A 25019-nucleotide genomic window follows, 5' to 3' on the forward strand; every position below is an offset into this window, starting at 1 on the left:
AAATTTATTCTTAGTGAGCTGAGTTCTCCCAGAACACAAAATCCAGAAGGGCAGGGGCTGTCCTCTTCACTCCTGTGCCCTGAGGAGACTGTCAGGTACATCATGAATAAACTGTAAGATACACACTCCTTCAATGGGTTTGGCCAGATTAAAGTACCTTCACCTCACCTGCTTTGCCTTTCACTTTGTCCCCCAGCCCAATTTCTAAACATTGTTCTGATCTTGGCTAACACTGAATTTCTTCCAGGAAGTCTGACTACCCCAAATGCCCCCCTTATGAGTTTCCAAAGCATCCCATTCTCCCCCACCCACCCACTCACCCCACAGCCTATTTACTTGTCTGTATTCCCCACTCAACTGTAAGTTCTGGAAGGCTCTCTGTCCTCACCACTGAAAGCACTGACAGTCATTAGTAAGCCCTCAAAAACATCTGTTGAATGAATGAATGAGTTCTTTCTAACCATTCTCTTCTGAGAGACTTCTCTGCCTTTGAGGCCATAGCTTCTTCCACAAACGACTTTGAGAACAACCCTTTCTGTTGTTAACTGACTCTTGGGGAAACCCCATCTCATTCAGAACTTGGGCCTCATCAACACTTTTCTCTCAGAGGTCCCTTACAGGGGAGTCCCGGAGGAAGAAACACAGGTGCCGGAGGTATCCTGACCTGGATTCAAACTGTGGTTCTTCTCTAATTATCTTTGGCATGTTTCTTAATCTTCTTTTGAAGCAAACCTAATCTGAATTGCAGCTGTCCCATTGCTAAGGTGGGGGGGGGACGACACATTTTCATCATCATGGTTTCCTCCGAAGTTAGGGGATGGGGAAAGTAAAGATAATGTCTGAAAAATTACAAAGTGGGGGCGCCTGGATGGCTCAGTGGGTTAAAGCCTCTGCCTTCAGCTCAGGTCATGATCTCAGGATCCTGGGATCAAGCCCCGCATCAGGCTCCCTGCTCAGCAGAGAGCCTGGTCCCCAACCCCCTGCTTGCCTCTCTGCCTACTTGTGATCTCTGTCTGTCGAATAAATAAATAAAATCTTTAAAAAAGAAAAGAAAAGTTATGAGGGGACAACACTTGAAACTAAATGTTACCTAACTGGAATTAAAATTAAAACTTAGGGAAAAAAAAAAAAAAGCAAAAGCTGGAAGAAGAAGAAGGAGGAGGAGGAGGAGGAGGAGGAGAAAAGAAAGAAAAAAAGCTACCAGAGGACAGACACTCAGTGCTCCTGGCTATTCTTCATCACACACTCTTACCCTTCTTGGTACTTGAACTTTTGCTCTGGTGGCTCCTTCTCCCCTTGTGTTCCAGAACCATCTGCAACAGTGTCATGAAAATTGCACTTGAGAGAATTTGCCAACCCTCTGGAACCACTCTATCTTTCAAAGTCACTTGTCAGGGAATTATATCTATCTTTTCCCTTAATTAAAAACAAAAAAACAAAAAACAACTCTGCCTTCTTGAAGTCTAGAGTGGAAACATGAAATCCTGGCCATTATATTTTGGGAGGAAATAATAGAGACGTTTTCTCCCAGCTTCCCCTAATACCCAATTTGCAAACGATCTCTCCTTTTTGGGTCAGCATTAAACACACTTTAATGGTGCTCCTTATCAGTTTAACTTCCTTTACTTATCCTCAGGAAGACCTAACCACAGGGCGAATCAGGAGGAACACGGCAGACGGTCTGCTTCTGGAAAAGACCGACTCTCAAGAGATGTTTCAGCAGTGGAAAAGTCCCATCAGGACACTCTCCTGTGTTCTGGATTCGTCTAAGACCTAAGACAAGAAAGGCTCGTATCTATTATCTATTTCTTCTCCCTAGCAAGGCACACTGTAGCATTTCCTCAAAATGGAATCTTCTTGGTTCTTTCCTCTTTCCCCCTCACCCTAGTCTCCTGGTTTGCTGCCAAGGGTACCAACTACACAAAGATAGACAGAAGAACTTAGCTAGAGAGGATGCCTCCACGCAAGCTCACTCCTGGTGGGCCTGGGCTTAGCCAGGCATGGACAACAAAGCCATGTTGAGTAGAGCAGGTCTCATTCCTGACACCCACCTCCATTTGTGGAGGATACAGGGAGAGGAGACAAGGTAGAATCGAGTCTCCAGGACAGGAGCCTCAGGAGCAGAGACTTAGGACACACAAAGTGTTGTAGGAAGAACTGCCAAGAAGAAAAGAAAGCATTGCCACCCAGGAGATTAATCTTACCATGACTAGGGTTGGCTGGCAGGAGAGAGAGAAAGCTGCAGGAAGAAGGGAATGGAAGAGAGTTTTCAGGAAGGAATAGAGGCAGGAATGATAAAGCATTGGTGAAAGGAAAACATTTTCTGAGGAGGCAAATGATCTCTGGTTCCTCTTGGATATACTACAGAGCCTCTGCAGGGTGAGATTTCCTATGGGAAGTATTTCAAAAGAGGAAGGAGTGAATGGCTAGATCCTTTGGCCCCAGGTTCTGTGTTCTGCTTCAGGAATACTGAGAACTTCTTTCCCCTTCCTTCTCCTGACCTTGAGGACCTCTGCCCCACAGCACGAACAGTGTCTTCTGTGTCCTTAATGTCTTTAACCAACACAGGAATTTGGGGTGAGTGAATTCCATCATTAGTGCTCTGAGAGAATTCCCCAACAATGAAATCACTGACAAGGTCTGCATACGATTGTGAAGTGCCGAAAGGTAGGTCCTGTTGTCAGTCATATTGTGATCCAGGGGGCAAGGGTAAAGTTCTAACACTGCTAGTAACTGTGTGACCTTGGAAGAGTCACTTCTTCTCAGAGAAATGACCTCCAAAGTCCTTGCCAGTTCTTTTTTTTTTTTTTTTTTTAAGATTTTATTTATTTGACAGAGAGAGAGATCACAAGTAGGCAAATAGGTAGGCAGAGGGGTGGGGGGAAGGAGGCTCCCCGCTGAGCAGAGAGCCCAACGCGGGGCTCAATCCCAGGACCCTGGGATCATGACCTGAGCCGAAGGCAGAGGCTTTAACCCACTGAGCCACCCAGGCGCCCCGTCCTTGCCAGTTCTAAAGCTGTATGCGGTCACAGGATATGCAAAAGTAACAGCCTCCTATGTTTCATTTTGTAAAACAGGAATGAAATAAAGCAGACACAGAAATACTAAAATAAAAGATTTGCCTTGAATTTCCGGAGTACCCCAAGTCCCAAACCTCTTATTAATGTTGCCCAGAAGGTAGCAAAATTACTCAATTTGATTACCCCGTCTTCTCCTTACACTGAGGTAGGGATATGAATGAGAAAGCAGAAAAAGGTAAGGCAGGATCCCAAGGAATTCACATACATATCCCTTGACCCCCAAACACCTGGGAATTAAGGAGGTGCCGTGCTGGGCCCCTGCCCCTGGGAAGTTTATTATCTAAGGTACTGTCCCAGTCTGGTGACATGTCAAGGGCGTTCAAGTCAGGGAATCTGGTCTGAATGAATTTCATTGCCCTTTCTGTCCTCCCGAGACCTGGTATCATCCTCACAGTGGCATCGAGGTTATGAGCACAGGGTCTGGAATGAAACAGCCTGCTTCCAATCCGTCCTCTGTCATTTACCAGCTGACTGACATCAGTAAATGTTAGCTATTATATTATTTGCCAGCTCAGCACTACTCTGTCTATGGACAGTAGCCCACCTTTGGTGGGTCTTTGTTTCCCTACTTCCCTACAGATATTAGTAAGCAGCTTTTCCCTCTCTCCTAGCTCCCATCTTGCCAACACTTTTTAAAGAGAAGTAACCCCCCAAAAAAGAGAAGTAACCCAAGAAATAGCTACCTTGTCATCTGCCCATCACTCTTCCCTCGTCCTAGATTCCAGCACATTCTCTATTCTATCCCTTTTCCCCGCTCCTTTCGCAAAACCCACCAGCTATCCCTCCCTTGTTTTAACCAAGGCTAAACTCAGGGTGTATAACCCACACTGGTCTAGTACTCTGCAGTTTCCGGAGTGCTTTTGCACACTTGATTTTATTCAGTTCGTGGTAAGCAGTGTATTTCATCTTCAAAGCAATCTCGTGAGCCAAGGTTATGTTTCCCCCATTTTACAGATTATACAAACTAAGTCTTGGGTTCATAAGTTGTCCATGCTCATACTCACACAGGGACTCTAACCCAAGCCTCTTGACCCCAATTCCACCCACTATATTATCTACTACTCTGTTTTATCAAGTCTAAGTTCACATCCTAGGAGCACGAGGAGCCTGAAATTTACAGCCAGCCATGAACCCCTCAAAGGGAACACAGTTCTCTCATTTTCCTCAGTGCTGGCTGTGGCAGGGCTGTCCAAGCTGAAGGACCAATCCCATGAGGCACCTGTGAAGCACCTAGGCCAAGTGCGGTGAGGAAACCAGAGAGGGGACCAAAGGCCCACAGGGCTGTGGGGTGTCTGCTAGAGGGCCACTGTATCATGGCAAAGACCAAAAGCATTCCAGGTCACTGGGCAATCCCAAAGGAGCCACTCAGAGAAAATCCTGAGGCCCCAGATCCATGGGGCCTCCCTCCCCGATGCTTCCAGCTAGAGGAAAATGCACCAAGTTCCCTGCCCGGCCAGGGCTGCGAGCTTGATCCAATTCAGAAACACACACACCCATGCACACTCAGCAGTAAACTCAGAGTCATGGAAATCAAACCTTGAGCTCACCCAAAGGCCAAAGGAGAAGCAGCCACAGCTTCAGCCCAGGGCTCCGGCTCACAGCCACCGGTCTCCTCAGGCGCTAGATGACAGGCAGTGCTAGGAAATGGGCCTCTGCTTAATTTTTCCATGGACACAACCCCAGATGGGACTGCCAGGCTCTGGAGGAGATGAAGTCCTGAAGCCCCATGACCTCTCAGCTCTACGATGCACAGCTGGACTTGGGGAAGGAGGAACACTTGGGGATCGGGTTTGCCACCCCCTGGAACGCTTCTTTCCCAATACCTTTCCAAGGCCTAGGGTGGTGGTGGTGTTAAGTTTTCATTCAGCAACTGATACAGGGTTGGAATTCAGTGCAAATTGCTTACATCTGCTTGGCCACATCCCAGACAGCCAGGTAGTTGAGAGAGAGAAGGAGGGGCAGTGTTGGCCCACTTCTGGAAGCCCGGGTAGCTGTGCGCTCAGGAATCTGGTGCCATGCTGGGACCAGTCAACCCAGGGTACAAAATTCCCCAACAGAATTGGAGAGTGGGGGAAGCCATCAGGGCACCAGGAGACAATAGAGATTCCATCCGAGGCGTGGCTGGTGGGACTGGGACAGGGAAGCCACAAAGACCTCGAAAGGGGGTGGGGATGGAGGGGGAGAGAAGGTTGGTCTGAAGGAGCAGGAGCAATGGAAGATTCTTCTCTCTCTCTCTCTCTCTCTCTCTCTCACACACACACACACACACTCACACACATACACACATGCGCGTGCGCCCCTCAGCCAACCAGGGTGTGTACACTAACCTCATACATTTGGTAATCTCTTCTCACAACCCAGGAGCTTGCCAAAGCCCTTGGCTCCCCACCTCACCCCACCCCAGCTTGGCAGCGTCCCCTGGGCTTCCTGCTGCTGCGACTGCTCCCCAACATCAAAGCCGCCACTGTCGGGAGCCGAAAACCGAGACAAGTACCAGCCAGGAGAGCAGCGCCCCCCCGGAGGGCCCGGAAACTCGGGCCTGAGGGTCCCTCTCTTCCCCCTCCAGCTTCTCCCGGTGCTGCAGTACCCTTATAAGGCAGAAGCCAAGTACGCCCTCCGTCTGGCTAAAAAAATGTATATATTCCCCAAGCTAGATGCTGACTTTTCACCCACTGCAAGGGAAAGCGCCACCCCCCGCTACCCCCACTCCCGGGCAGGTCTTGCTTTTTATTTCTTATCTTAAACAAACCAACCCCCCCAACCACTGGCTGGCTCAGATCGCCTTGCAGCTGGGAGCCAGGAAGTGTGCTGAGAGGGAAAGGAGTGGGAAGGCGGTGCCCCGGGGCCCAAGACGCCCCGAAACTGCAGGGACCGGGTGGCGGCGGGGGTCGGCCACCTGCAGGGCGCCGCGGGCCGGAGCTCTCGCGGCCACCGCGTCCGCGGCTCGGCCAGCCCCCGGGAGCCCGGGGCTCCTTCCATTGTTGCCCTTTGGCTGATGCCATGTTGGAGCCAGAGCCCCCTGACCTCCGCTCCCTCCGCTCGGCGGGCCGCCTGCAGAGCCCGGGCCGGCGCTCCCGGCTCGCCGCGCGTCCTACCTGCTCTCGCTGCGGGCTTCCCCGCGAGGACCCGACGTGGCGTGTGCTCGGCGACAAGGGCTGCCGGCTCCGCAGCTTCGGGCGTCCCCAGCACCCGGGCGCGCCGGCCGCGCACCGCCCGCTCCCGGGCCGCTCCCCTCTCCGCGCTGCGCGCCGCGCGCGCCGGCCCTGGGGCCCCCACCCCGGGGCGGCGGGGAAGGCCGGAAAGGGCGCGGGACCGGCTCCGGAGGGGGGGCGCGGGGGAAACCCTCCGGGCCACGAGCGTGCACGAGCCCGCAGAGTCAGGCCACCCCGGGTGAGACAATAGCGGGAGCAGCGGGCGGGAGCGGAGAAGCCATCTCCCGGAGACCCGGCGCACTGCACGGCGACGCGATGCGCGGCCAGCCCCGGCCTGGACAGGCAGCCGCCCGGCCGCCCGCTCCAGCCCGCAGCGCCGAGTCGGCGGCGAGCGCGAGGGCGGGGCGGTCCCCGGAACCCTGACCGCCCTCCACCTCTCCCGCCCGCCTCCCGCCTCCCTCCCTCCGCCGCCGCTCGCTGCCTCCCTCCTTCCCTCCCTCCCCGAGGGGGCGCGGGGGCGCGAGAGCGCGGGGACGAGCGGCGCGCGGGGGCCAGCGGCGCGCGGGCGTCCGATTGTGCTCAGGAGCCCGAAGCCAGCGCTGCCGCGTCCCACTCGGGTGAGGTCTCTGCAGCTGGGTCTTTACTTTTCCCCGCAGGGACCCCTTTGCTCAGGGTCAGATGAATGCCAGCTCGCTCTGCTAAAAAGGAACCGCGGGCAGTTCGAGGACTTTCCCCCCCTGCGTTATTAGGATGGCGACGCCTGCAAAAGCCCCTACCTTGAGGGCGGAGGTGGGGGGTAGGGGGGAAGCTGTCTCCTCGCTGAGCACTCAGCCGTGGTGGTGTTTCTGTCCGCCCGAGTGCCTCGTGCGACCTGAACCCCAGAGGATAGCAGTCCTGAGGGGGAGGGGTGATAGAGGGTCCTCCAGCCCAGCTGTGGTAGTAGGTTATGTTTAAAATGTTGACTCGAAGTGCTTTTTTTGAGCAGTGGTCTCTAGAAGAATTTTCCTAAAGACTCCACCCCCCCCAAAAAAAAAGAACAACCAAAAATTGGCCAGCTCCTCATTTGCATTTACTTTGCATGGTAACTAAGATCTCCGATCTCAAAGTACAATATCCTCAAAACTTGAATTTGTTCTTTCCCGGGGCTCTCCTTCATCTCTGGCCAGTCTGCAAGGATCAACACCTGGTTCCCAGCCTCCCTCCCCGGCCTTCCCCTTTAGATATGGGGTCTCCAGGCTCCCAGCCTCACTCAGAAGCCTGGAACTCCCCAGCCAAGGTTCCCATGGAAACGTCTGCCAACCTACCCCTTTCCTGGTCTCAAGGAAATATTTGTTAAAATGCTACTATTTCAGTCCTGTTTAGGGTTTACTAGAGTTTAAAAAAAAAAGTTGGAAAGGCCTTTTTAATAAGATATGGGACCTCTAAAATTTCCTCATTAATACAAAACTGCAAACAGCCAACACAATTCCTAGATTCGTAAAGTTAGAGAACTTGAAGAGACTCCAAAGCTCCGTAAGAGGATATTTATTAACTAGGGAATTTGACTAATTTGACTAAGAAGTCCTTTGACTAATTTGACTAATTTGACACTTGACTAATTTGACTAAGAAGTCCTACCGGGAGAAAGCAATGTAAAAAGCGAGTTCCCGATGCAGAAGGATTTCTTGGGATTTTGTTTTGTTCTTATAGAAGACGAAACCTGAGTGAATGTGAGGGACCCCTAATTGCAGGCTACGCTGAGTGAGACCATAGGAGGAGAAGCCCATGACGGCGGGGGGGGGGGGGGGGGGCAAGCTTGTGTTTCTTCTCTCTACTCTCTGCCATGTGGCCTTGGGTAGTCGGGCTCCAAGCATCGGTAATAATTATGTTTCACTTACCACTCAGGGCTCTTGTGAAGAGCCAATGAGAGAATGTCCGTGAACCATTCCAATGACTGTAGACAGAATGCTCTGCACACAGATCATAATGGAGATGTTATCCTCAAGAGCCACAGCAGATAAAAACACGCCTTCATTCACTTGTTCACAATACAAATATTTGCGACCCTTACTGTGTGGCCGTCATCAGGCTCAGCTCAGAGGCCCAAGAGAACAGAGTGGCCTAGGGGCCATCAGTATGTCTGTTGCCAGAGTGAACATTTCTCAAGTGGGGAGCTAACAGGAAATAAGCCTGGCTCTCTGGTTGAACATCGTATCAAAGGCTCTATAATGCACTTGGATAGGGAGAAAAAATTTCCTTAGAAACCAGGGCATGCCAAGTTTAGATTTTGTCCTGTGGGTGACAGAGAACCCAGGGTGTAGACAAGTGGAGCTGGGAATGATCAGAAAAACCTTCTGGCATATTACACAGGAGGATTTGGAAGATGTACTCTTTGTCTTCCCTTTGTCTCTGCAGACTCAGTGTTGACCCTGGGCTTCCTAGTAAAGGGTAACCCCTGGGAGCTCTGGCAGAGGATTGGAAGGAAGGAGGTTAAATAGGTCTGGGTATTTGCTTCTCAGGATTTCCCTCTCTTTGGAGTCCCTGTAGGCTGGCCACCACCCTCAACCCAAGTTCACAGCTCCCTCTGGGTGGTTCCCTCTCCTTCCCCGGGCTTTCTCAAGGCAGATTATCTCAATTGGCTTCTCAGACCTGGGAGTGGAAATTCGCTTTCCTGCCGGCCCCAGTGTGCCGCGCACTATTCCTGTGGCTTTCCTTCACCCTGCTGACCCTTTGTAAATTGTCTCTTCAAACTGGAGTGTGCCATTTGTTTCCTGCCACGTTAGGAGTATGGACCAAGAGCTCACAGAGGCCACGACTTCATTCAGAGTGCAAGACCAGAGAATCTCAAGACGGGGCCAGGGCTGTGGCAGTGAGGATAAAAAGGAAAGGACAGATACAAGTAATGATTAGAAAGTCAAATCAAGGGTCACCTGGATGGCTCAGTGCGTTAAGCCTCTGCCTTTAGCTCAGGTCATGATCTCAGGCTCAGGGTCCTTGGATCGAGCCCCGAATCACATCAGACTCTCTGCTCAGCGGGGAGCCTTCTTCTTCCCCTCTCTCTGCCTGCCTCTCTACCTACTTGTGATCTCTGTGTGTGTGTGTGTGTGTGTGTGTGTGTGTGTGTCAAATAAATAAGTAAATCTTAAAAAAAAAGTCAAATCAATAATTGATAATATATTGAGTATAGGGAGTGGGGGGAAGGATCTAGAATCACTGTCCGCTTGATGCCTTAGGAATTAGTGGCAGGTCATGCCATGTACCAGCTGGGGGACTATGGTAAGACAGGGCCCAGGTGTTGGGGGAGCAAACATGAATTTCATTTTGGGCATGTTGGGTTTGGGTTAGGTGTGGAATGTTTGGGTGAGGATGTCTAAAGACTAAAGCCAAAGCAGAGGTGTGGACAAGTGAGGGCCATTTTGGACTCCTGAGATTATGGATAGTCAGTGAAACTGTGGGCATGCATGAGATCTCCCAAGTGGGCGTGCGGAGGAAGAGCCCTGCCAAAGAAGTTGAGAAGAAACAACCAAGTTGGTAGGGAAAAACCGAGACCAAAGAGTATCAGGATGGAGGGTGGGAGGAAGTGTCAGGAAAGTGACCGGAACACGAGTGTGGCAGGGACAACCAGGAGGGCAGGCCTAGGAAGTGCCCTTTGGATTGGCAGGAATCCACTGGAGCTTCTTTCTAGAAGCCTGGCAATTCATGGAAAGAACAATGTCAGTGGATAGGGGTTGAAGAGGGTGAAGGTTTTTGTTATGGCTTTCCTTTTTCAGATGGGAAGGAAGTGCAATGCAATTGTTGAGGGGGAAGACCAAGGAGAGAGAGGCTTAATGAAAACTGTCCCAGAGGAAATGGGATCTGGACACGCCAGAGGGAAGGGGATGGGGTTGCGTGGTACATCATTGAGAAAGGGCAAGGAGCGGAGCAGACACTTGGGTAGACTGGTAAGCCTAGAGGTTAGGAGCTAACGGGTGGCTAGCTGACAGTCTGTAAGCAATCTCCTGAAAGAGAAGAAGTCCAGCTGGGCTTGGGGACTTAAAGTAAGTGGATAAAGTTAAAATAGACACCAAAAGGAACGAGAATGGTAGCTTCTCAGAGAGAGAAATGGAATTGTCAGCAGGGTCAAGGATGTGGCTGGAATCAGATATTCTGATATGGAGTGGAGGGGATATTAACACTTTCCTCATTTTCTTCGGGAGCGCCGGGAAACCCAGGTGTAGGATGTTGAACCAGAGCTGCAGGTGGGGTGTTGCAGAATAGGTACAGTGGGAGGATAAAGGGGAAGACGGTCCCTGATAAAAGAGGATGGGTCCAAGGAGGGACACGAAGCTGTAGAAAGGCTGTGAATCTTGAGGAAGGGGGCCTGGCTACCTCTAGTCTTGCTCTGCTCCAGTCTCTTCCCCAATACCCCAGCCAGAATGATCTTTCTAAAGCAGACATCTGCTTCCCTTGCTTAATTAACATCAGCTAGCATGGAAGATCCACGAGGGCAGGATTCTTTGGGTCTGGTTTTTTTTTTTTTTCCCTTTAGTTTTAGACTTCTGTATTCCCAGAGCCTGGAACATGCCTGGCACATAGCACATGCTCAATAAAATTTGTCCAGTGGATGAATGGGTGACTCCATAGAGCTCTTGGATGAAGCCCAAACTCCTTAAGAAAGTCAACAAGGCTTCTCATAATCTGGCTCTTGCTTTTCAGAGGACAGAGACTTTGTCCTGTTTATCCTTGTATCCTCAAAACAGCACCTACCATGTACGGGGCTTTAAGAAATGTGCGTTGAATGAATAACTCCCTCCCGCATTCCAGTGCAAACTCCGCATTGTTTCTGGAATACATGTGATTCCTGCCTAGGAGTCATTCTACAAGCTCTTCCTACTGGTTGAAAAGGGCCTCCTACCCCCCCCCCCCAACCTTACCTCTGTTGCCCCTCCCTTTATGTGGCTGTCTTTCTACATGGTAGGCAGAATAATGCCCCCACCAAAGGAGGAAATGTCTGCTCCCCAACCCCTGGAAGGTGTAAATATGTTATCTTACATGGCAAAAGGATTGTGCAGATGGGATTTAGTTAAAGACTGTGAGATTGGGAGATTAGCCTGGATTACCCACGTGAGCCCAAGCTAATCACACTGGTCCACAAAAGTGGAGCATGTTCCCCAGTTGAAATCAGAGGGCGCTGTGGTGCTGGAAATGGTAAGATACAACACTACTGGCTCTTAACTCAGAGGGTTGAAGTCTTGAGCCAGGGAACGTGAACAGCTTCTAGAAACTGGAAAAGCAAGGAAACAGATTCTCCCCCAGAGCCTTCAGAAAGGACACCACCACCCTGTTGACACTTTGATTTCAGCTCAGTGGGACCCATGTTAGGCTTCTGATCTACAGAACTGTACGATAATAAACTTTTAATCTACTAAATGTGTGGTTATTTGTTATAGCAGCTATAGCAGACTAATACACCCTACAATTAGCTTTCCAGGAAGCTTCCCTAGAGCACCTGCTGAAAATGTCGAAATACACCTGAGAGATGCCTGGATTGTCACACTAATCCCACGTTGTCGAAATTACTTGTCTGACTTCTTCCTGAATTGGGGAGGGGACGGAAGAATGATTAGACTATAAGCTCCCTTTTTTTTTTTAAAGATTTTATTTATTTATTTGACAGAGATCACAAGTAGGCAGAGAGGCAGGCAGAGAGAGAGGAGGAAACAGGCTCCCCGCTGAGCAGAGATCCCAATATGGGGCTTTATCCCAGGACCCTGGGATCAGGGCCTGAGCTGAAGGCAGAGGCTTTAACCCACTGAGCCATCCAGGTGCCCCTAGACTATAAGCTCCTTAAGGACAAGGCAATCTCTGTTGGGTTTACCCTTGAATTTCTAAAATTAATTCATTGCCTGATCCAAAGTTGGTGTTCAGTAAATATTGGTGATGAGTGAATGAATGGGGACGCGGTTATTAGGGAGCAGGTAGTTGAAATGAATGAGAGGAGAAGGTGAGTAAATCTGTGCTGTGTTCTCTTGGGGCTCTGCTCTGGGTTAGGGTTTTTTGTTTTTGTTAAGATTTTATTTATTTGACAGAGGGAGAACACAAGCAGGGAGAGCAGCAGAGGAGGAGCAGCAGAGGGAGAGCAGCAGACTCCCTACAGGAAACTGACGCGGGGCTTAACCAACTGAGCCACCCAAGTGCCCCTGGGCTAGGTAGGGTTTATCTGCAAAACAACTTTAATTGCAAAAGGCAATTGAAAAAGGAATTTAATTGCAAAAAAGGAAATTGCAAAAGGCAATGTTTGTGCCTTTTTCCTTTAAAAACCGTTCGGTAGACTTTCCACAAAAAGATCCAAATATTTTTTGAAAGGAGAATAGATGTTGGAGATGGGGTAGGTGAGCCCTGGAAATATTTAGTGGTTGACTGACTTCTTCAATCTCACTGAATCCCACTGGCTTTGACAACAGTCCTGCTTCTCTCTTACACCTTTCCAATGACCCAGGACACTTGAGGGCTGCCTGGTTCAGGAAATATTTATCCCAGTGTTTGAGCTCTTGCTGCTGTCCAAGACTGTGGGGCTGCTAGCTTCCCTGTATTCTCAGAGAGGTGAGGGGTGGGAGCACCCACCAGAAACGCAGGTTGCTCTCAGTTTGAAGTTATTGGGCCAAATCACCAGAAGAGATGTCTCCAAACAACTCCTCTGTACCAGGCATCTCCCCAGTGCCTTGTAATGGTCTCAACTCCAAATGATCTTACCTATACAGTGATGATGGAAGACTGGGTCCTCGAGTAGGCCGCTACACTTGGCATTGGTTTGGGAAGCCCCGGAAAAGCCTCCCCAAATTAAACTTTTCCTGCAAGGCCTAAATTGAATTTCACTATTAGAGATGTGCTATCTGGCTCTCAGTACAATTGGATCCAATTCACAGCTACCATGTGCTTTCTCTGCCATGCATGCTGTGGGACCCTCAGGATGAGGAAGACAAGACCTCACCATGCATGTCGGTGCCCTCAAGTCCCTGTGAAAACAGTTTCCACTCCAAGGTGGAGTGCTTAAGCTAACGGTTGCTGACTGTTAAGAAGACTGGGTCCAGGTAACAGATGGAGTCACTGAGAGGGGAAGGAGATGGGAGAAGGGCATTACCTTTCCTGCTCCACAACTTTTCCCAGCTCTGACACAGAGTCAATGGTGATTTTCAAAGACAGAGGAGTTTGGTGATTGGGGGAGCGGGGGGCAGTGGGGTGGGAGAGGGTGGGCAAAAAATATCCCTTTACAAATTAGTGGGGGAACATCGGAGGCTAATATTATACCATATGTTATACTAAATTGAAACAAAAACTTAATTTAAAAGGGATAGATTAGTGGGGGAATGATGCTTAAGAAATGTGGGGCGGGGTTCCCAATATAGAATCTGTGAGTTTAGACTGCCCTCTAGCGGGAGAATTAAGTTAGACAGTCTATGGAAAGAAGCTTGAAGAAACACTCCGGGGTTAGCGCTAAATTAGGTACAAGATTGCACTCCTTCCGGTGTGTGTAATGCAACGTGGGGAAAAGCCGATTTAGCTCCTGCTACCTCGGGTGGGACATTGCAATGTTAGCAAGCCAGACCTTCGATTCAACTTTCAAACTTTGCATTGCCTATATGATAAAATTTTTCCTCCTTGGCCTGAAATAAACCTGTCAGTGTCAGATGTCTCCAATCTGGCACCTCCTCTTTCTACTTCCTTCCGTTCCAGCCCTACGAGCCTGTTCACCATCCTTCAGACCCAATTTACACTCCCCACTTTCCTTCGATTACTGTTTTCCTTCCCACTGTGCCTAGTTTACTGCTGTAGAAATAGTAGGTACCATACATCAATAGATCAATAGACGTCTGTTGAGTTTAATCATTCCTTTGTGTTGCATTTTGAGTCTGTTCCTTCTAATCTTATTCATAGTGGGAAAGGCAATAGCGTGGTAAAACTTCCGATTTAGAAGGTATCTTACAAGTCAACCAATCAATTCCCTCATTTTATAGATGCGGAAACCCAGGCCTGCTCAGGGTCACATAATTTGTTGGTCTTCGTTCTAAAAGAATCAGACAATTGTAGGAAAGAAATCCCTCCAGCTGAGGCTGAGCTGTTTTGTTGTTCATTGTGTTCAGAAATCTCAAATTCCCAGAAATAAAGAATGAATTCCCTTATCGGTTTTCAAAATTTCATAATCTTGTGTTCCACACCCTATGCGTCAGGGTTGATGAAACTGATTTTGGGAAAGACTAGGCTGATCTGGAGATATTTGTTCTTAATACTCCATGTTGCTCCCGCTGGTACACACTAATACTGTTTTAGGAGGGCTCGTCTTGTGAGCCTGACTTGAAAACTGCAACTTGTCAGGAAGGCGAAACTCCGATCAAAACCTAAATGAAGAGTCTGAGCTCTTTTTCTCTCAATCTAAATTTGGACCCCCCTCCCTTCCCACTGTTACTTTTATTTTCTTCTATCAGCTCCTCTATTCATGAATCAAATGCATCTTTCCTTCTTTTGTGCTGAGGAATGCTAATCTAACAGCGACATCCCCTAGTGAATGGAAATGTATTTTTCATTAAGGGGAAAGATACATCATTCTGGTTCTGTAGGGTCACTAAAATTAAGAGGTCCTATCAGCAATGTGATAGATGGAAGACAGAAGAATTGTTATAAAAAGGTTGCAACTCTGTGTCTGAAAATTTAAAGTTGGTTGCCTTGTCTTGTAAGTTACTACTGTTTCCTTTCAGTTTTGTAGATATCGGCAATTGAGCAAACATGAAATATGAGAGAACTCGAAGAACGCATGTCTAATTGAGAAAAAGATAGGAAAGTGAATGTTTTCCCTCACTGTGCTGAAAGAATTATTTTAAAGGTATTTCGCCAGAGAAATAACTTATTAGAATTATATCAAGTAAATAGAAGAACAATCTGTTCTAAGAGCGCCCGGATAGCTCAGTCGGTAGAGCATCAGACTTTTAATCTGAGGGTCCAGGGTTCAAGTCCCTGTTCGGGCGTTTGTGGCTTTTGCCCCTCATTTACATTATCAAATATTACCATACGAAATTCTTGAGGTAAGACGTACTTCTACTTCAAAATGAAATCATTTTATCATTGCTTTTAGAATATGCAAGATAAATGTGTTCTCAGGGAAGAAAAAACTGACTATGCAAAATTACTTAATTTTTTAGCGAATATGGAGGTTTTTGTATAGTGGTTTCTCATTGAGTCGGAGTTTGTGTTTCTCAGCTTGTTAAAAATTGAAGGAAAAAAAATGCAAAAGTTAAAGACAAGCGCCCGAACAGGGACTTGAACCCTGGACCCTCAGATTAAAAGTCTGATGCTCTACCGACTGAGCTATCCGGGCTCTCACAAAGAATTGCTTCAACTACAATGCCTTACATAAGAATAAAGAACCTTGTGTAATTGATTTCTCCACCTGCGTTTTGTGAAACTGTTTGAAACCCAAGAAAGCTCCGGATTCCTACAAGAAAGAGAAACAGAAGACCTCAATCAGGCACTTTTCACCAGCATTAGCAGCTACTTCAGAATTGCGAGGTGTTTCTGCGCTCAATAACCATTATGACGTAGGCTTCTTTGATTTGTAACCTCTCTCCAGGATTAAGAGAACGAGAGGTGTATCACTTTCGAAGGGTTGTAGTGGCATCAGATCTATTTTACTATTGATAATAGGGTGGATATCAGTTCTAAAACCGACCCAAGAGAAACGTAAATAAGAGAGTCTAGGAGAGAATATAAATATACTGCTCAGAAGCTGCTGGGTTGAACTGCGGCGTTTGGAGTGGGAGAAAGGATCCTGCAGAGGGATAGTGTGGTTGTCCTGTAAATCCCTTAAAGGCGTCCAAGTAATTTTTAAGTGACGCAAACCTGAGAGGAAGTCCCCAGCCGAGACCCTGGGGGCCGAAGCCCTGTAAGCCAGAGAGACAGGAAAGCAGAGAGATTTCACGGAGGCTCTCCTCTTCCGCAGCCATCGGCAATCTGAGCGCTGCCTTCTGCTACAGGGCTGGCCTTGAGAGTCACTCGCCATGGGGCTGAGGGTGGGACATAAAAGAATTTCTGTTAGCTGATGTTGCTTTCCGTTCTTTGCATCTGCTTAATTCCAGCGCTTTAGAGGTGATTGTTCTGGCCCAGAAATTTCACTTGTAGGCATCTCTCCTAAAGAAATCATCAGGGTTGTATACAAAGACTTGATTACAGGAAAGATCATCATGGCATATTAATTGGAAAATATTGCAAATGACATAAAGGCTATACAAAGTGTGATACAGCCTTCATGCATGGAATATTATGTAGCTATTAATAATCATGCTATAGGAGAATACAACCTGGGAAAATTGCAAAATATTGTTAAGTTAGGAAGTATTTCAAAGTAATTCATGTATTTCAAAAAATTCATGCATATATGTCCATTCAAAAGCTGAAAGGATCACTATATTTTTACATAAAGCCTGGGTTCTGAATTTAGGTGCCCCTTTCTGAAACCTTACTTCCAAAAAAAAAGAAAAAAACAAAACAACACACACAAAAAAAAACCCCACAAACCAACAAACAAACAAAACTTACACCATGTGTTCTTGAGCAAGCTACTTCTCTGTGTCTCCGGACAATAGAATAACTGTGAGAATTCCTAAGATAGTTTATATAAATTGTTTGGAATGGTGTCTGACAAGAAATGAACAATCATGAAGTCACATAAAGACCGTGGCAAAGATGTAACAAGAACAGACTACAGATTCTGCTCTTTCTAGCATTCTAACACTATCTACACTTCAAACCAACATATTTTTAACAATTATTTTCTTATTGAATTAGTTTCAGGTGCACAACTAACGATTCTGTATTTGTAATCATTGCAAAATGATCACCACAGTAAGTCTAGTGAACGTGTCACCACACACAGTAACGAGTTTTTTTTCTTATGATGAGAACTTTCAAGATCTCCTCTTTTAGCAACTTTCAAATATGCACTACAGCATTATTAACTATAGTGACCCTTTAACATATTTGACTGGATTAGGGGGAGATGTAGAGAATTTTGAAAGCTGACTATATTGAGTTAATTTCAGACAAAAAGAATCACTTTATCCCCTAAGTAAAGGGAAATTATTAAAAGTTTGGCTCATTTACGTTCCAATTTCCCCCTCAAAGGAGCACACATTAGATTTCATTCGTGCTACAATAAAAATGACAAGGACTACCACATCAAATATTCTCTGTAAGAATCACATTGCCACGATTAACCAACTGCCCAGAGCTAATGGTAAAATAGTTTCTAAAATTGGCTGTGTGCAGACAGAATGCTTAGTCATTAAGTTAGGAATATTAGATGGCATTTCCTTGGCTCAAAACTCTTTGATTCTCCCCATTACTTTACTGAGTAAAACATGGAACTTTTTAGAGCAGCATTCAAAATCCTCCACAATCTGGCCCCAGCTTACTTTGCTGGCATTCCACACCAGTCTCAATATAAATATAATGCAAACCACGATTGTTATTTAAAATTTTCTGGTAGCCACATTAAAAAAAGTAAAAAGAAACAGATGAAATTAATTTTAACTATATATTTGATTCAACCCAATATATCCAAAATATCATCATTTTGATATGTAATCAGTATAAAACATTATTTGTTTAAAAAGATTTTACTTATTTGACAGAGAGAGAGGGAACACAAGCAGGGGAAGTGGGAGAGGGAGAAGCCGGCTTCCCACTGAGCAGGGAGCCTGATGCAGGGTTCCATCCCAGCACCCTGGGATCATGACGTGAGCTGAAGGCAGATGCTTAATGCCTGAGCCATCCAGGCACCCTTCAATATAAAGCATTATTAATGGGATAATTTACAGTATTTTTTCCTAAGTCTTTTTTCTTTTTTTTTAATGGTAGCACACTAGGACTTATTAAACTATGCCTAAGTACAGGCACTGGGGTTCGCCCATGGTGCTCTTGATGTATAAAGCCTGGATGTTCTGCTAATTCTTGAGCAATGATGCCAGGAATTGACAGCTAAGTGAATGCTGTACATGAGCTCATCATCTGTCATCTTCCCGTGGCCAACGGTCACTGCTGGACACAGCACATTCTTCATCTGGAATTTGATGATTGATTTCACTTCATCCACTTTGGCCGCCATGTTCTCACTGTTGGTCAGCAAGGAAGGGAACTTGCCAGGCTTCTTCGGGCCCGGGCCCAGGATTCATGGGATCTGCTCAATCAGAGAGTCTGAAGCCAAAAAGGCATCATGCTTCTTGGCCAGCTTCTTGACTAATTTTTTATTCTTTTGAGTTTCTTCAGTGCCTCAGTGTCCATGTGGGGAATATCCACAGCCTTGGACTCATCACAGGGCTACTGGTTCCTCAAAACACATATGGAGAATTTGGGTTGGGGAGTGGACTTAAGCCAGATGGTGCCTGGAAAGCATTTGTCTTTGTAAGGGTCACCGTTCCTCAGGCTGATCTACAGCTCCACCGTCTCCAAAAACTTGGGCACTTGCCCTGGTTCCCATGCAGGACTTCCTGCACTGCCTCGTACAGAGTGTCTCTGGAGACTCTGCTGCTCATGGTTCCTCCAGCTGCAGTAACTGGAAAGAAGTCCTACTAAGTTAGTCTTTGAACTCTGATGAGTATTTTATACTTAGAGCACATTTTAATTTGGACTAGTCACATTTCAAGCCCTGTGTGGCTGGTGGATATTATATTGGACAGTGGGATTCAATCCCGTGGCCAGTCTTTTACTCAGTAACCAACCCTTCGATCAAAGTAGATTCTTTTCAGTTTTGATACTGGCTCTCTTCTAAATTCATCATCCGTTTCCTCTCCTCATTATTTGTGCCATGTTTCTTCAAACGACTTCTCCCGATTCTGCCTCTTGAAATCCTATTCATTTTTTAAGATCCCACTCAAATGATTCCTCTTTTACAAAGCCTTCAATGATTGTGTTAAATAGGAAGGAAAGAGTAATCCAAGAGAGGCTCTTGGATTAGAGATAGGCTCATAATCAGTTTACAGATTCAGTAATAGAGTCACACATTTTATTTTTCAAATTGAAAAAAATAAAATTGGATCTCCACATTATAACATGCACAAAAATCAACTCTGAGTGAGTTTAAGGCCTAAATGTTAAAAGTGAATCTTTAGAACTTTTAGGAGAGAGTATACAATAGTATCTTTATGCCCTCAAAACAGGGAAGAATCTCTTAAATTTAAAAAAAAAGGAAATGAAACATAAAATAATAATAAATCTGACTTCATTTAAAAAACTCCTGTTCAAGGGCGCCTGGGTGGCTCAGTTGATTAAGCGTCTGCCTCTGGCTCAGGTCATGATCCCAGGGTCCTGGGATCAAGCCCCACATTGGGCTCCCCGCTCGGCAGGAGCCTGCTTTTCCCTCTCCCTCTGCTGCTCCCCCTGCTTGTGCTTTCTCTCTCTCTGTCAAATAAATAAATAAAATCTTCAAAAACAAAACAAAACAAAAAACTCCTGTTCATCAAAAGACATTAAAAAAGTTGAAAACATGTTATAGATTTGAAGATTTATTTGTGGTACCTAGAATCAAGAAGGATTACTATCCAGATTGCATAGAGAACTCCTACAAATCAGCAAGGAAAAGACAAACCAATAGAAAAATGGGCAAAAGATATGGACAGGCAATTCATAGGCGAGCAATCATGGTCAATAGATAGGCAAAAATGCATTTTTTTCATATTTTCATATAAATCAAACCACCATGAGAAATTCTCACATCTATCACATTGTTTTTTTTTTTTAAATAATCTGACAATACCAAGGATTGGCAAAGATGTGGATCAACAGAATCCTTTTTTTTTAATTGCTGCACTTCTAGCTTATTTTTTTAATTTAAATTTTGTTAGTTAACATACATTGTAATATTGGTGTCAGGAGTAGAATTTAGTGGTCCATCATTACATACGACACCCAGTACTCATCACAACAAGTGCCCTCTTTAACCCCTCACCATCTAGTCCTCCCCCCACCCACCTCCCTCCAACAACCCTCAGTTGTTCTCTATCGTTAAGAGTCTCTTATGGCTTCTTAGCGAAATAAGTCAATCGGAGAAAGACAACTATCATATGATCTCCCTGATATGAGGAAGTGGAGATGCAACGTTGGGGGTTTGGGGGGTAGGAAAAGAATAAATGAAACAAGATGGGATCGGGAGGAAGACAAACCGTAAAAGACTCTTAATCTCACAAAACAAACTGAGGGTGGCGGGGGTGGGGGTGGTGGGGGGGAGAGGGGTAGGGAGAGGATGGTGGGGTTATGGACATTGGGGAGGGTATGTGCTATGGTGAGTGCTGTGAAGTGTGTAAACCTGGCGATTCACAGACCTGTACCCCTGGGACTAATAATATATTATATGTTTATAAAAAAATAAAAAAAAATAATTTAAAAAGAAGAGTCTCTTATGGCTTGTTTCCCTCTCTCCTTTTTCTCTTTCCCTCCTTCCATATGTTCATCTGTTTTCTTTCTTAAATTCCACATATGAGTGAGATCATATGGTATTTGTCTTTCTCTGACTGATTTCCCTTGGCATAATATACTCTAGCTTCATCAACCTCATTGTAAATGGCAAGATTTCTTTTCTTTTCTTTTCTTTCTTTTTTTTTTTTTTTTTTGGTGGCTGAATAATATTCCGTGTGTGTGTATGTGTGTGTGTGTGTGTGTGTGTATCGCATCTTCTTTATCTGTTCATCAGCCGATTGACACTTGGGCTCTTTCCATAGTCTTGCTATTGTTGATAATGTGAGTAATAAATCTTATACACACCCATCAGGAGCATATACTGCTACAACCACTTTGGAGAGCACTGTTTTATGATCTGATAGCACTGATAATGTTTGTGACCCGAGAGTTCTACTCCCTAGAGTGCACAAGTACAAGAATGTTGATGGAAGCATTGTAACAGCAAACTATTGGAAAAACCCAAGTATCTATTGAAGGAGGAGATGAATAAAAAAATGTGGTGCATTCATTACTGTTATGCGCTGAATTGCATCCCCCCACCTCCAGATTACTATGTTGAAGTCTTAACCCCTGAGCACCTCATAATGTGACCCTATTTGGAGACAGATCTTTTACAGAGGTGATTAAGGTAGAATGAAGTCATACGGTGGGTCCTATTGGCTGGTGTCCTTATAAGAAGACATTAGGATGCAGACAACTTACAGACCAAGGGGGGAGGACAAAACAAGAAGGCAGCTACATGCAAGCCAAGGAGAAGTATCTAAATTAACCAAATTTGCCAATACCTTGATCTTTTACTTCTAGCACCCAGAACTGTGAGAAAACAAATTTCTATTGTTTGAGTCACCCAGTCTGTGGCATTTTGTGATGGCAGCCCTAGAAAAATCACAATTATTATATAACAATGAATTACACAATTCAATATATTACTATACAACATTACTAAACAATATTGAAAATTAACTACGCATGATTTAACATTGTGGAACTTCACAATGATCAGCAAAATGTAAGTTGCTCTAGAATACATACAGTTTGATGCCATTTATAAACATTTTAAAAGCATGAAATATTTTTAAGGAATATATACCTCTAAAGAGGTTGATGGCAGGGGTAAATAGTTCAGAATTCAGAATGTTTCTCAGAATTCAGAATTCAGAATAGAATATTCAAATTCAGAATAGTTCTCTTTGGAGTTGAAGGAGGGAGATGCCATAGGAGAATGGACTATGGGAAACTTTTTTGTAATAGGTAAAATACAAAGGAAATAGGTAAATAGGAAATATTTACCTACAAAGGAAGAGTGGGGGGGGGAAGGAGATTATATTCTTCTTTATACCTTTTTCTATGTGTGAAGTAGTTCACTGTAATTTTTTAGGAAAGGCTATAGATTAATAACATTGACTTCTGGTTCCTTTAGAACTCCTAGGGGCTCTAGAAAAATCACCTGATCTAGCCATTTTATTTACCGACTGGGAACCTGAAGAACTGCGTAACTTTCTGGTTTCTAGAAATAGCTAGACTAAACCCAGATTTCCTGTCTCGTTATTAAATAAACGGTTTTTTGAGTATAGTTCTTAGAGAAGGAAGTGGTGATCACTGCATCAATTATGAGCTTGTTAAGCTAATTTCATTTTCTTTTTTGGTAAGTTCACTTGACAAGAAGAAATGCTCTAGTTACAGTTTATTTTCACTACAGCAATTCATTCGATGAAGTTTTATGAAGTTCTTGGGAAAGGATAGCGAAATATTTCCAGATATTGACAACCATTAGGTAGGATCATTAGTGGTTTAAGAACAACATTTGAAGATGAATGATTAATCATGGATCAACATCAACCATGAGGGGAAAAGCTCTATTCTTAACCATGTCCTATTCAACATATCTATCAAGACTTTCAATAAAGATGAATTAAATATGTTGATCAAAATTTTGCAAAATGCCAAAGTAAAAGAGCTAATCTCTCTTGACCTTCCAGGCAAGGTTAACCGCACTTACCACATTCTCTTTATCTGGACTGTCTGAATCCTCCACTAGACAGATCACAGGAGTTACTTGCTTTGGAATCTTCTAGGTTGGTGCTTGGCACACAGTAGGGGTTCAACAAATGTTTGTTGATCTTAAACAAAATGAGTTGCCAGACAGGATCATAATTCCAAGAGTCCAGGAGACAGAAGGAAGAGACCTAAACTAACCAGATATTATTTAAAAGATACAAAGTACTGCTTGGGAATTCAAAAAAAAAATACTAAAATTAATTGCAGAAAAAAGAAGCAGTTGAGAGTGGTTCATCTAAAAAAGCCCCTCCCCTCTATTTTTTGAGAGGTGGCTGCTAACTTCAAGCTCTTTCAGAGCAACTGTGAAAAAGGAATTAATTCTTCAGCTCATTTACAGAAATCTGGATCTCCCAGCTATACGGAAGTTTATGCCAGAAATAGAGCAAGGTGCAATGTGCCAAATAAGGGAGGTCATTGCCCCATTTTCTCTAACATGGGTCTGTACCCAGTCCGGGGAGCCACATTTTAAACAGTACAAACAGGTACTTGTTCAGAACATGGTGACCAGGGTGGCTTGAAGCCATGTCGAGTAAGAAATAGCTGAAGGCTGTGAGGGGATTTTTAGCTTGCAGAAAAACAAGTGATAGGGTTAGGGATGGAACATGAGAACTGTCTTCAAATGACTGATTAGTAGTCATTTTATGAAGAATGACTCATTATTCTGTTCTCCCAAGTATATAACCGAAACCAAGAGAAATTGCAAAGTAACATACTTCAGCTCAGAAAATCCTCTAACATTTAGAATGATCCCGAAATAAATGAAGTTATTTGAGTGGGATAATACCATTTGGCACCGGCAGAGGTGGAAGTCGGCCAACCTGAGAGGTCATCAGGTTGCATGATCCAAAGAAGCCCCACCTCCCGGTTTTTTGCACTTCTTTCAGCATTTACCACGTGTCTTGAGTTAGTCGTGTATATTCTAGTCCTATCTCCCCCAATTAGCGACAAGGCTAACATGTTCTTTGCCCTCTTCAGCCACCACTCTGGGGAGTTAAGAGTGAATATTCAAGTCAACTGTGAGGAAAATGGTGGTTATTGGAAGAGCAAAAGGCTGTCTCTGACTATGCTATTAGGTTTCTCCCTTCCTTGATTTTTGATTTCCTAGGACACGTCTGTGAATACCGTCACACTCTGCGAGTTCCTGAAACGTTTTCTCACAACTCAGTCTTCCAAGACCTGGACTCTCTCTCTCTGGACTGGGCTCTACTCTATGGCAGGGAGAGCCCAGCCTTTCTACCTTTCTAGCCCTCCAGGGGAACCTCTATGGTTTCCGGAGGCCTCACCGGAAGCCCTTGTACGAGACGGGTTCAGGAGGCCGGAAATTGCGCTCTCTCTACTCGCCGTTTCAAAATGCTGCTGAGGCCTTCGGGCCTGTGACTGACGTCCCCTCCCCCCACCCGGGCTCGGCGGGGGAGCGACTCATGGAGCGGGCTTAAGGTGTGGCTCTTGGGTTTCGGCTGCCGGGTCCCCAGCGGCTGGGGGCCGGAGGTGGAGAGCGGGGAGCGGGCGGTGGCGCGGCCAGTTCGGTGGACCTCGGAGCTGGGGCGGCGGGCGGGTGGAGCTTGAAGCCTGGGTGGCGGCGTTGGGACGGTCGTGCCGGGCGGAAGAAGAGCTGGTGGGGGAAGGGTTCTGCGCTGAGGCCCCGCGGAAGGTAAAAATGGAGGTGCAGTGACGTGCTTGCTACCGTTCGGCCACCAAGTTACAAACCTCGACTCGAAGTGGTCGGTGGACGATGTTTAACTGGACGCAACATTGGAAACCTACTGAGGCCCTTAGGAGGAAATAGTGGCCACAGGGGGCTGGGGGGAAGAGGGACATTGATGTGTCTCAAGATTTGAAGGTAGTCACTTTCAGGGCTGCGCACCATCTGTGTCCGAGGCGCTCGAGTGCCAGTTTGAAGAGGGCTCATTTCGGGACCACACCCAGACCCGCCCAAGCAGAACATCCGGAGTTGGGGCTGGGGAAAATACGTACTTTATAAACGGCCGACCGTCCAGTGGATCCCCCCCCGGATTTCGATAAACCACTCTTAAAGCGACACCTGCAGAACATGCTGTTGCTTTTCCCTGTCATCGGGGAAGCGCTGTGTTGGTTAGGCAGCTCCTCCACCCCGAACAGGTCACCTGTCAAAGGTACTTAGTACCTTGGGTGTTAAGTATTCCTACATCTCAGTTTAGGTTTTGTCTCCTCCCTCCTCATACCTTCCTGACACCCAAAAGATAATTCAGTTTAAAAGTATTTATTTCAGAATATTTTGTTTCACACACTA

General features: G+C 45.9%; 2 protein-coding genes, 2 non-coding genes and 1 pseudogene across 12 annotated transcripts in view; 2 read left to right on the forward strand and 3 right to left on the reverse strand.

Annotated features, from left to right (window-relative positions):
* Nucleotides 1–6646, reverse strand: part of PIK3C2B (phosphatidylinositol-4-phosphate 3-kinase catalytic subunit type 2 beta) — a 64638-nt gene extending 57992 nt beyond the window's left edge. For 3 of the 5 annotated variants that reach the window (XM_047704131.1, XM_047704132.1, XM_047704133.1), the window contains exon 1: nucleotides 6176–6645. The gene's annotated coding sequence lies outside the window, so the exon portion shown is untranslated. Of the gene's footprint in view, nucleotides 1–1252; nucleotides 1314–6175 lie in introns of all 5 variants that reach the window. The other 2 variants (XM_047704134.1, XM_047704135.1) reach the window with 2 other exon arrangements.
* Nucleotides 6647–15137: 8491 nt separating this feature from the next.
* On the forward strand, nucleotides 15138–15210 carry TRNAK-UUU (transfer RNA lysine (anticodon UUU)). Its single transcript has one exon. It is a non-coding gene; the product is annotated as a tRNA-Lys (tRNA).
* A 277-nt stretch (nucleotides 15211–15487) lies between these two features.
* Nucleotides 15488–15560, reverse strand: TRNAK-UUU (transfer RNA lysine (anticodon UUU)). Its single transcript has one exon. It is a non-coding gene; the product is annotated as a tRNA-Lys (tRNA).
* Nucleotides 15561–18040: 2480 nt separating this feature from the next.
* On the reverse strand, nucleotides 18041–23143 carry LOC125086027 (60S ribosomal protein L10a-like; annotated as a pseudogene).
* An 887-nt stretch (nucleotides 23144–24030) lies between these two features.
* MDM4 (MDM4 regulator of p53) overlaps nucleotides 24031–25019 on the forward strand; it is a 44281-nt gene continuing 43292 nt past the window's right edge. For 3 of the 5 annotated variants that reach the window (XM_047703793.1, XM_047703794.1, XM_047703795.1), the window contains exon 1: nucleotides 24452–24882. In XM_047703793.1, the coding sequence (XP_047559749.1) occupies nucleotides 24801–24882 (82 nt within the window). In that variant the 5' untranslated portion in view covers nucleotides 24452–24800. Of the gene's footprint in view, nucleotides 24188–24451; nucleotides 24883–25019 lie in introns of those variants that run through there. The other 2 variants (XM_047703792.1, XM_047703791.1) reach the window with 2 other exon arrangements.

Source organism: Lutra lutra, chromosome 15, assembly GCF_902655055.1.
Source record: "Lutra lutra chromosome 15, mLutLut1.2, whole genome shotgun sequence".
NCBI lineage: Eukaryota > Metazoa > Chordata > Mammalia > Carnivora > Mustelidae > Lutra > Lutra lutra.